We start from the raw sequence: 12,811 nt of genomic DNA on the forward strand, positions 1-12,811 counted from the left end.
GAGGTTCATTACAGAAAAATGTCTATTTAATGTGTACATTCCTTTACATTACACCAAAGGACTTAGAAAAGTTACACATTTTTTTGGAGATGTAATTGTAGTTGACAGTCATGATTACAACACAGTCACACTGCATTAGTTGCTCATAGATTTGAAATGCTTTCTTTGTAACGGAACAAGAAAGAACTTGATCATATAATTTCTCATATCAAATATAGAAATAAAGCATACTCATGGCACAGCACAAGGTCACTAACAGAATATGCAATCATAAATCGTGTCCTTTCTAACTCCTGGAAATGATGCTAATTATTAAATATTCAATATTTAAAACTTTGTATTGAATAAATGTTAGGCAAAAAGCTTTAAAAAAAAAAAGGTTCAACAGAAATGGCATACACAACATGGCCTAGCAGTGAACAACATCAGTTGAAACCAATATCACCATAATCCTGGTTTCCTGGACAGATGTTTTATGATCCTAGACCTCAAAGGATTTTTAAGGAAAACCCACATTTCACAATGCAGCTATCCTGGATTAAGCTTAATCTGTGTCTATGGAAAAAAAGTAAAATCCATAGAGGTTATGACCCACAAAATCCTATTAAGGTTGGAGCCTAAAAGTGGGTTCTTGTTGCCAATGAGTTGTATAAATTAATTGAAAGCATTGCTTTTTATCATCTGGGAAACTGGGAAAATGATCAGTCAGAAAGACAAATAATTTCTCTCCTCAGTCTGTAGATTGTCTCTTTAAAATGCATGAAACACACTTCTATTTAAATAAAGATATGTATGATTTACAGACTAATCTGAAGGATGTTAACTCCACTACATATTCTGATACATGTTTAATTTATTTTACATTAATAATATTATGTTATATGTATAATACATCTATACTAGAGATACTAGAATATGAGTTTAAAACAATACTATTAAGACAGCATACTACAGAACATAAAATTATAAAAATACATACATCTCCCTGTCCATGACTTGTATTTTCCAAAAGCCTTGGTGCTGATTAAGCACATTTTACATAATGCCCTCAAGGTATGTGAAACACTGTACATCACTGAAAGAAATATCAATAAAGCTCTTACCATGGATCACATAAAAACAATGCCTGAAGGCTCAATTTATCTCATAGCAGGTTAACTTGCATGAGAAAATCATAAAGAAAATCTCTAATAAGCTGTCCCATCAGAATACCCAACTGTCAAAACGCATGACTGCTTTGTTCGTCATGGCCGCTCTGCTTTAAGGCAATACATATTATGTACAGTATGTGTATAGAAAAAGTATCTGCATCTGTAAAAGCATGATTCAGTGTTCGCTATGAAACGAATAATCATTGCTTTTTTAAAAGTGTTTTGTAAAAAGGTGGGCTCACAATCAGCAATAGTAGATTACTTATAGATTCCATTCCATAAATAAATGTTTCTGTAAAAAAAACAAGGCACTATTAACTTTATACAGAAGGAAGGATATATGAATTTGTGTCAGCTGTTGTCTTACTTTTGACTTTTTAATATATTAGTTAATTCAAACTTAATACATTTTCCCATCAGGACTAATTGACTGAACTGCTATTTAATATATAGGTACACTGACATAATAGCAGTTCAACATTAAAGGCTGTCTGGGGTCTTTTCTCTGTCTGTACAGGAAGACAGAGTATAATGATGTGCCGAGGGTCTCTGAGACTGAGGTAGATCCTCTGCTGGAGTGCAAGCCAACTGGAGACGCTGAGGGCAACGTACACAAAACATTTTTCAATCCATAGGAAATGAAATTCAATTAAATTGGCCTGGTTCTGTTAAAGGTTTCAGAAACATTTACAGTCATTAAATGTAAAATTTTCTTGACAACACCTACCTCCCAGAATGTCCCTTTTCCTATGTAGAGTTTGTAAATCATGTTAATGGGGATGAGAGAGAGAGAGGATACCGCGAGGAACCAACCAAGACCATATGCCCACCACGGATACATATATGTGTTATTAAACTTCAGGGGACTGTACTTGACCAGAGAGAAGACAAAGGTGCCCTATAGGACACAATTGACAAAAATGTAGTTTGATTATTTTGTTTGTGTGTTGCTTTTTACATATGGTGCATATCAAATAGTGTTTCGCTCAGATATGTTCCCATTTTAACCTGTGATAGAAACAGACTTACTACGCAGACAGAGGGGGTGATATAGAGCCAGCAGTACTTCATCATGGGCCAGGGTTTGTAGCCAATCATGTCTTCTATGTTCTCATAGAATCGGTCAGCACCTTGGAGAAAATAGGCACATGAAGCCCAAAGGAAAATGTAGTACTGTAAGTATCATTTAAGGCAAGTTTACGTGTTGGCTACTCACCATAAACCCAGCCAATGGCCACAGACTGACACGTAGCCAGGAACAAGAGAGTGGTTCCACTACACACGTAATGATCAAACAACTGGATGATATACAGACCACCCTGTGAAACAGAAAGTAGGATACTTATAAAAGCAATGATATTCTAAAGAACAGTATACAAAGCCATAGACTGTGACTGTTTGAACTCAGTGTAACATAAGTGAATTGTAAATCTGATTTAGGGTTGACTGAAAGGTTGCTTTTCGATTTTTTAATTATTAGCTGAATTGTCATGGGCCTACCTCTGTGATCATGAAGAGGCCCATCAGGTAGCAGACAAGGCATATCCCTAAAAGCAGCAGCTCTCTTCTAAAGCCACGTCTCAACACCGTGGGAAAGATGTCTGTCACTGACGTCATTATGCTCTCCAGTCCAACAAACTGAGTGATACAAAAAAAGGGCATTGGATGGGGAGGCAGGAACAGGGGGAAGAGCAAAGCAACAGGTGTTAGGCTAAGAAAGAGAAGGAGGTCTAACCTGGCTGTCAACGCCCAAGAGGATGATCATGATAAAGAAACACACAGCCCAGAACTGAGGGCATGGCAACAATGTCACCGCCTGAGGATACACTATAAACACCAGTCCTGGACCTGACGACAGCCAAGGGAGGAGGTACAATGACCAACACCACCTAAAGTATCTTACAGTATCCATGCGTTACCCCTTCCATTACACAGCAATCAAATAAATAATGTGATGTCTACTAAAACCCACTAGGATAACAAATTAAGGAGTCTGCCTTAATTTGTTTGATTATTGAAGACCATTGGCATATGCAACGAAGTTTAAAACAAAAAATATTATTCCATTAAAAATTATTTGTTGGAATGTATTGTTAAAGAAAAAAAGAACAATAAAAAAGTTTTTTTTTTCTTACCAGACTCAGCCACAAGGGATATGTCCACCCCCTGCTCTTGTGCCATGTGTCCCAGAACAGAGAAAATGGCAAACCCACCTAAAAAACTGGTTCCGCTGTTCAGCAAGCACAGGTAGAAAGAGTCCCTGTAGGAACATTTTGTTTAGTAATGCTCAAATTAACAGAGTCACATCATTGTGTCTTTTGTGTAAACAAATTGTAAAATATTGTGTGATATTTTATATATAGAGAGAGACAGAGAGAGAGAGAAAGATGATAGAAAAGGTCCAATTACAGATTCTCTTCAAATAAAATATTATACTCAGTTCAAATAAAATATTATACTTCATATTATGCACACTCACCTATAACAGTTATTTTTATACTGATTATAGCTTCCAAGAGAGCTGAGGTATCCAAGACATATGGCGTAAGAGTAAAAGATTTGAGTCCCAGCGTCCATCCATACCTTACAAAGACCGAACGAGTGATACAATTCAGAAAGAGCAACATACAAAACAGGATATAGCAAAGAAAAAATTTAGATGGTTGATTAATTTATTAATCCAGATTTTCAGTAAAGCATTCTAGGCCTTTGAATGCCTTCACCTGTGGGTCAGCTAGCCGTGTCAGATCTGGGTACATGTAGTAGTAGATGCCGCTGACAGCACCAGGTAAAGTGATCCCTCGTATCAGCAGTATCAGGAGCATAACGTAAGGGAATGTTGCTGTGACATAGACTGCCTATAAATATAATAAATATTTTAATTAGACTTTTAATTGAAAGTAATATACAGATTCTGTAAAAAAAAATCCTGATATTTGTAATAAAAATATTTGAAATATACATATTTAAGTCATTTGCAGGACATTTTGTCATTAAGCTCAAAGCATTTTCTTAACAGGTAACGAGAATGTGTTTAACCTTCCCAGTAGATTTCACGCCTTTCCAGACGCAGAAGTAGATCAGGATCCAAACAAGTAGGAGAATAAGAGCCAAGTCCCATCTTACTGTGCCCAAATGATGTATTCCACTGGACAGTTGCAAAACTCTGTGACTGAACACGCAGAAAGCATTTAAACCATATAATAAAAGAGTGAACTCACTGACTTACATAGATGAACTCCTTCATCTTCATGCACCATGGTACACCATTTTAACATGGTACCATGTCCAGAAAAATCCATAAAATGTCTTTAATATTAATTGTTATTTTATTTTCAGTGTGTGTTCATTGCCTTTTTATTTAACTCACCGCCAGAATTCCATCACAGAAGAAGAAGCATTGAGAGGAGACGTCCACCCTGAACTAGAATTCCTCCCACTAAGCACAATACAAGCATCTAACACCAAAGAGATATTAATGGATTAAAGTATATAACATAGTGCTAACGATCATGAAGAGGCCATATACCAAACCTAACCAGATTAAATTTATCAAAACATCTGGTTCATACATAGCTAAACAAGATTCTATACATATCCTACTCTATTCCTGGCATAAGCATCAATGTTTGGTAAAAGAGGGTACAACGGGATAAATACATTATCTAATAATATAGTTGCAAACAGCAATTATGGGCCAAGCACTCCAGCAGCAAAATTAGTAATTAAGCATGACATGGAGCATTAGACCAAATGCAACAATGAGTAATAAAAGCAATTTTAGGATGATTGTAATTGAAATAGCAGAAAAATCATAAATTCAACCTCTAGTGATATGATTAAATGGCTTATCACCTTTGACCTACAGGTGGTGCTGTAATCAAATAATCTTGGTGTGTTCTGTGTGAGGTGACAAAGCTTCCCAAAGATTTAGCCTCAAGACTCATTTTGGCACCATGCCTAAAATTTGTAACGGTGCTGTACGAAAACGTTTTTTTCAATCAACATGAAATGCATACATTTTTGCCAGCACAGTCTGAAGATGATCTGACTTGATTTTGGTAAAAATCAGACCAACAGTTGAGAAGGAGTTAGAAAAATAATGTTTTTAAAATAAATCAAGATGGTGGAAAGGGAGTTCCGATTTCCTAAGCGAAACTTGGTATGCATGTTGTTGGCATGAGCCAGGGAATTTTTTGAGACCAGTTTCATTACAATAGCCTGATGCAATCAAAAGTTATTAGCATTTTTGGAAATTTCATAATTAAAGGTTAATGAATGGATTATTACTATTGGCCAATAGGTGATGCTGTTACCAAATTGATGTGCCATGGTCAATGTCTGGTGACAATGGCACATACATAGTTTGGTGTAAATATGTGAAATCTTTGCAGAGATACAGCCCACAGATGCAGATTTGCATCTTTCTAGCAAATTCGTTCATGCACTATATGATAACCATTTTCTGTTATTTTTGCCAGCTTGGTCTGAAAATGATCCGAGCCAAATTTTTTGAAAATTGGACCAATGATCTAGGAGGAGTTCGAAAAAGTAGGTTTTCAACATGAATCAAAATGGTGGACAATATGTTCAGCCAAAATTGGTAAAATTGGTATCGGTATTCTCATCATGATCCAATGAATCTATCAACATCAGTCTGATTACAAAAGGTTATGTAAGTTATTTGCATTTTTCTAAATTTCATTATAACATTTGACAACCAAGCACTGCCCCCAAACTTTTTGAGTACTATGAGGGTATGGAGCTGAATGCTAATGCATACATAAAATACAGTATTTTAGAACATAATTCAAAATGGCCAATGCCCAAAATGGCTGACATGGAAAAACCTGATGCACCGAATCTAAAGAGAGCAGTTTTGTGATGTTTGGCCAAAGCATCCAGATGTTATGAGCAAATTTTTCATATTGCCTGACCACTAGGGGGCACAGCACCGAAGCACTGCAGGTAGTCTCAGGCGATGCTTCTTATTACACCCACCAAGTTTGGTCTCAATATGCCAAACCGTTGCGGAGATATAGGCTCACATCCACTTTTACATGGTTTTCGTAGAATTCGTTCACGTGCTATTCAAAAACAGTATGACTATTCAACTTGAATTGCCAGCGTGGTCTGAAGATGATATTATTCAGTTTTCATGACAATTGGTTCAATGGCCTAGGATGAGTTTGAAAAAGTAGTTTTCACGAACTATTGAAAATAGCGAAAAAACTACATCTTAAAATTTTTACATTTTGGTGTTCTTTCGACTCGGCATGAGCCAAGGAATCCGAAGAAAACATAATTTAAATTTTGTGGCTTACAGTTAAAAAGTTATTAGCACAACCTTTTTAAAAGTTTAGACAAGTGGTGGCGCTAGAGAGTTTGAGTTAGAGACTCCAAATTTGCTATGGTAACTTTTCTCACTGCCCTCTATCAGTGTGCCAAATTTCAACATCTTACCCGCAAGCGGTTCTATGGGCTGCCAAAAAATCACGCTAACAGATAGAATAGGTGCCTAAATAGTAGTAGTTGTAGTGTGTGTACTGACACATTTAATATAAACAATGTATTCACAATAAATAAAAAAAATCACAAACTTGCGTGAAAATGCTAGCAACTCGATTTAATTCCTCCAGAACATACTGGAGTTAAAATGTCCTACTTTGGCTATATTTTTTTTTTAAAGAAAAGATGAAAAATTATTAATAAAAAAAGTGAAGTGAGTGAAGTGACATTCAGCCAAGTATGGTGACCCATACTCAGAATTTTTGCTCTGCATTTAACCCATCCGAAATGCGCACACACAGAGCAGTGAACACACACACACACACACACACTGTGAGCACACACCCGGAGCAGTGGGCAGCCATTTATGCTGCGGCGCCCGGGGAGCAGTTGGGGGTTCGATGCCTTGCTCAAGGGCACCTAAGTCGTGGTATTGAAGGTGGAGAGAGAGCTGTTCATGCACTCCCCCCACCCACAATTCCTGCCGGCCCGAGACTAGAACTCACAACCCTTCGATTGGAAGTCCAACCCTCTAACCATTAGGCCACGACTTCCCCACAAATATAATTGTGATTCGAGACTTACATACATTCATACACAGATTTATACATCTGACTTTTAACCAAATGTACCTGTGTTCCACAGATTGTTGCAGCTGGCCCAGGGCAGTTCCACACTGAAGGCTGAGAAAAGGTACAGGAAGGCCCAAACTATGATGATGATGTAGGTAATAGAGCCATAGACAATAATAATTTGACTGGCATAACCCATTCCTGAAAAAGAGAGCTGTGTTAACACTGCAATTTTTAAACAAATGTTACCTTATTTTCCTTGCAGATAAATTGAAATCATGTAACAGAGTATACAATAAAAATATGAAAAAGTACATGCAAGTGTTAGAGGACACTGTTTAATATGTAATAACATATAGTTTAGCGATTAGCAACAAATTAATATAATAGGTGAAAACTAGTTTCTGCAATAACTAAGTGCTTTGAGTACCCAGAAAAGCATTATAAAAATGTAAAGAATTAATTAACAAAACGTAATTGCTGAAAAAATAAATAATTTTTCATATAAACTTACATTTAAACTATTAACACATTAAATTAAAGACCACAGAAACACTGTTAGCAAATGCATTACATTTCATACAACAGAAGAAACAAGTTTGTATTTACAATCCACAAAATATTTTAAAAAGCGGAATATTAGCTATATACTAAAAACCTTTATTTATTTCAAAGGACTTAACAAATATGTGTTTTCACTAAGAAGAGACACATAATGCATCCAAATTGAGAAGTGAGCAACCCACCTTCAAAAAGAGGACAGATCTTTCTCCAACATGTGATGCCTCCCTGACTGGTGTACTGACCCAAAGATGTCTCAAGCACAAAAAGCGGGATACCACAAGTGAGCAGGTACAGGATATATGGAATGAAAAAAGCCCCTAAGGATTTAAGAGAGCCAATAAAATATTACTATATATTATATTAAAAATCGATGGAATTGTATTAATAATAGATAGATAGATATTGTTTAGGAAAAAAGTTCATGTTTTATGATCAATGTTACCCACCTGCAATACAAATTCAATTCACATTGAAATGTGTAACTGATTGTTAATGTTAACTGGCTTTATAATTTACTTTAGTATATAAGCACAGGGATTTCTTTTAGTATATGTGCTGCCGAAGCAAGCATGCACCGTGATTTATATGTAAACTAAGAAACAGATGGTTTATAAATGAATGCTTCTTAATAAATTCAGATTATGTAGTCCCTTAGTCACAAATAAAATTAAAACCATAAACAAACCTATCATAAACTATGTAAAGTATTGTCCAAAACTACTTACCTCCTCCATTTTTATAGCAAAGATATGGGAACCTCCAAACATTTCCAAGCCCTATGATAGCTCCAGCCACAGTCAGAAGAAATTCGATCTTGTTTGCCCATTGGCCTCTCTCTTCGGGACTTAAATCAGCCTGTTGGTTCCCTGTCCGTCTGGTGGGGGAGCCTGCCATACTCACAGTGTTTATGCCTGTCTGTCGGCGCTTAAGTAGGTGTGTGTATGATATTGAAGAAGGGTGCTTGTGATTCTTTACTGCAGCTTTTAAGTATTCCCAGGGGTGGGCGGGGGGTGATGAGGCTACCAGGTGTTTTTATCCTGAGGGCGAGAGTAGAGATGTGTTAACTTGTTCTTCCACTTAGTTTATTAGTGCTTTGACTAGAGGCATTTAAAAAAAAATAAAAGGTTTCTTCTCAGCACTCACTCATCAATCATGCTGTGACCTGTGCAGTTCTTCCAGTGCCCTTTACTCAACTTCTGGTTATATGAGAGGTTGATTTGCTGACTCTAACCAGACAGCTAGACATTATCTCTGTACTTTCATATATGTTCAGTGATTTCTAAAATATGGAGAAACAATGGGTACCTTCCACTAGCAAATTTTCCACTTTGATTATAACTAGAATGTTCTTAAAAATGTATACTATTTGATTTCTCTTTATAAAAAAGTTCTACCCCTAAAATCACTTTAGACCAGCAGAATGTTATACTTCTTATACTGTTGGCTAAAATGAAGGCTAAATAAACTTAAAAGTAAATAAAAATTACAACTGTATCCTGAGTCCTGACAGAAGGAATTTCACAATAGAATGTTCTATGTTGGTACCATAAGATTTTAATAATATTATTTACATTTAATTTTACAAAGTAATTTGTGTTAAATCAGCTTTGACACATAATAGCAAAGAAATGGTTTGGGATGTATTTATGTTTATGTGTTTTTTTAATTTACTCTTTGAATTAAATATTAAGGTGCTGTTTTTTTCTTACTGCCATTTAAGGGGTCTGAGATGAGGAATGTCACATTTTGATTTAAACTGTGTTTATTGCATCTGTTCATTGCTTTCATGGGAGACATTCATATCTGAGAAGTGCTTGGTTTTGATTACACTCTGCATTAGCAAGATCAAGATGGCCTTGTGTTAAGGATAAACTGCTCAAAGATATGATTTGATGCATAATTTAATAATAGTAAGGATCAAGCATTGCAATAAATGATGCAAGCCTCAAGCTCTCATAACATCTTGGATGAACTTAAAGTGTTTTTATAACTTAATTTGATCTGTAAACTTGCTCTGCAACCTCTTTGTCTGTATTGTCTTGACTCCGCCCTCCTTACAAAAATGTATGCTTATATCATCTCAATAAATGACTAATGGGAACCTTACGCAACAGCTTTTATAACACAGGATTGAACTGTTTTTTTTTTTAGAATTGTTATTTAAGAGTTGAATCATCTGAGTGAATCTGAATCAACAGATTCTTTGCAAAGCTATCAGTGAAATCATAATGATCATTCTATAATTTGTGGTATAGTTTATTACCATCTATTCGATTTAAACACAACAGTGTAATCCTGTAGCTTTACAAACTGTCAGATAGATTAAAACTGATAAGCAAGGCGAGTTTTGTGTGAAAATGAATGAAGTATTGACAATTTAATCACGCTTAATTACAGGTGTATTAACATTTCTCAGCAAGTGTTAACACCTTTGGCAAATTCTTCTAGAATTACATCAGCCATGTCTGTCAATTTCTTTACATTTTCACAACTTCTGCTCAGTTTACATATCTTACTCAATCCAGATGTCAGAGCACCTGACTGTAGTGCAGTACCAATTTCTATATTTTCTTTTTTTTTTATTAAAAAAATGGAAAAAAATGGTAAATAATGATTTGTTGCAATATGTTTACATTATATATAACAATTAACAAATTATTAATGAATCATAATTTGAACTACACATCCATTTTATTTTCATTTTTATATACAACTTGTTAAGAACAGTGTACAGTTAAATAGTTGGTACTTTGTTTAAACATACTTAACTGTTACAGGTTGAAGTTGAATTTTCAAGTGCAGTTAAATGTGAAAAGCTTTCTTTTACTGTTAGATCATGCCTCCATGCCAGAAATATCAGGTCCAGCCCCGGATGTCATATCTTGTCAGAAAATATCCACTTTTTCTGGTAACAGAACAAATAGTCAACAAATCGTCTAATACCCAAAACCCTTCATCACCAGCGAGTCTTGTCTGGAACTTGTATGGTACCCAAAACTGTATTAATAATCTTCTATCAGCCAAGAAGCTGACTGAGTAAAGCCAGAGAAGAATAGAAGCAGGAGATGAAGAGTTGATGATAAAAAGGAGCAGAGTTTTTGGAATAATCACTTGTGTATGTTTCAGAGCTTAGACTGCGTCTGACCAGTTAAAAGTGTTATAATACCACAAGCCATAGCAATGGAAAATCACTACTTCAGCTGTGACATTAAAAACCTTGAAAAAAAGTCATTCGCTTATCTCTTACTCATGAAGACAAATAGCCCTTGAAACTACACATCGTAAGACTAAACAACAATGGAAAAATAATAACATTAAAACCAGTAATATAAATGACTAATAAATGGTTATAATGCATATTATACATAATAATATGATTAAATGGAAAAATAAAATTATTAAATGATCAGTTATTATGAATAAATGAAGGAATGAATATAAAATAAAGTAAAACTCGACTCTAATGTATGATTGCTCTCCTGAAGCAAGACACACACAGTTTGCATTTGAGGACCCTTAGATTCGTTTTGTGAGAGAAATAGAGAGTGCAAAATTACAAAATAACAAATATTTATTTGAACATTCCAGCCTGATCTTGTTTATGGGAAAGGAACATTGGGCGTCCAAAGGTTTAGTCATTTAAGAAATCTAATGTTTTTGCTCTCATTATTAAATGGTATCACAAATTTCTTAGCTGACAAAAATGTGTCCAAAAACAATAATAAAGGCAAACTAGCTAAATCAGAAATAACAGATTTTGGATGTTAGTACAGTTTTGATAATGTTTACATATCCAAGTCAAAACAGACTTGTGGATGGTCTGAAAGCCAGTATCTTATCTCTGGATATAAATTCAATCCCATCAGTCAAACTAGGATTGTGATTCAATTCCATTTCCACCACTTTGACCTTACTGCTCAGTGCATCATGTAGCCTATATAAGCAGCTTTCTGCCTGCTACTACATAACCATAAAGGGGTCATATGACAGTGTTAAAAGAACATTATTTTATGTATTTATTGTAATGCAATGTGTTTATGCGGTTTAAGATAAAAATGTTTTGCAAAGCTCATCGTTCTGAAAAGTGAGGTTTACGCTGATTGGCCAGCTATCCAGTGTTTTGTGATTGGCCTCAAGCGTGTGACGAAAAATAACCTGTATCAGTTTGGCTATTTTGAGATAATGGTCAGTTTTGAGATATTGACCATTTCACATTGTTTTCATTCCACTTACTAACAATGCTACTCATCAATTCATTTGAATTGAAATTATTTTTTAAACTTACCTGTTATATAGAGCTTCCACTAAGAAAACAGCACTTTGAGGTCTCATTTTCAAGGCGCCGAGACTCAAGTTGGTGCAATTTGGGTTTGTTTGAAACAAGAGAGTCCGTGAGTGTGATGTGTGGTTTGCATAGGTGCAAAATTACTAATGATTATAATGACTTCCGCAAACTGCCAAAATACAGACAGCACATTAAAAGTTCCACCAGAGACAGCTATATATTGGACCATTGTTACACCACAATAAAGGATGCATATTGCTCTGTCCTATTCTGACCTACAGTCAGAAACTGAAATCAGCTAAACCTGTATTAAGAACTGTAAAAAGATGGACTAATGAAACAGAGTGGGATTTCCAAGCCTGTTTCAACCTCACTGATTGGAGAGTGTTTTTGAAGCTGCTGCCACTGATCTGGACGAGCTCACAGAAACTGTGACTTCTTATATCAGTTTCTGTGAAGATTTGTGCATTCCTACCAGGACTCACTTAACCTACAACAATGACAAACCATGGTTCACTGCAAAACTTAGACAGCTCCCTCAGGCCAAAGAAGATGCTCACAGGAATGGGAACAGATTCTTGTATAAACAGGCCAAATACACACTGGAAAAGGGGATCATAGTGGCAAAGAGAAATTATTCTGGAAAGCTAAAGAACCAGTTCTCTTCCAGCGGACCTGCTCCAGTGTGGAAAGGTCTGAAAGACATCACCAATTACAATATACCATCCACC

General features: G+C 35.6%; 1 protein-coding gene across 1 annotated transcript; it reads right to left on the minus strand.

The window, feature by feature from the left end:
• Positions 1-7: 7 nt before the first annotated feature.
• slc6a11a (solute carrier family 6 member 11a) lies at positions 8-10,927 on the minus strand. The gene is made up of 15 exons (XM_052558788.1): positions 10,565-10,927; positions 8,521-8,832; positions 7,978-8,112; positions 7,292-7,432; positions 4,522-4,609; positions 4,191-4,323; positions 3,875-4,009; positions 3,631-3,734; positions 3,287-3,411; positions 2,887-2,999; positions 2,652-2,789; positions 2,368-2,470; positions 2,181-2,281; positions 1,879-2,049; positions 8-1,748 (listed from the first exon to the last, which is right to left on the minus strand). Exons 2-15 carry the CDS (start codon positions 8,687-8,689, stop codon positions 1,632-1,634), a joined length of 1,773 nt encoding a protein of 590 aa, XP_052414748.1. The 5' UTR covers positions 8,690-8,832; positions 10,565-10,927; the 3' UTR covers positions 8-1,631.
• Between the last annotated feature and the right edge of the window lie 1,884 nt (positions 10,928-12,811).

This window comes from Carassius gibelio, chromosome B6 (assembly GCF_023724105.1).
Source record: "Carassius gibelio isolate Cgi1373 ecotype wild population from Czech Republic chromosome B6, carGib1.2-hapl.c, whole genome shotgun sequence".
In the NCBI taxonomy this organism is placed as follows: domain Eukaryota; kingdom Metazoa; phylum Chordata; class Actinopteri; order Cypriniformes; family Cyprinidae; genus Carassius; species Carassius gibelio.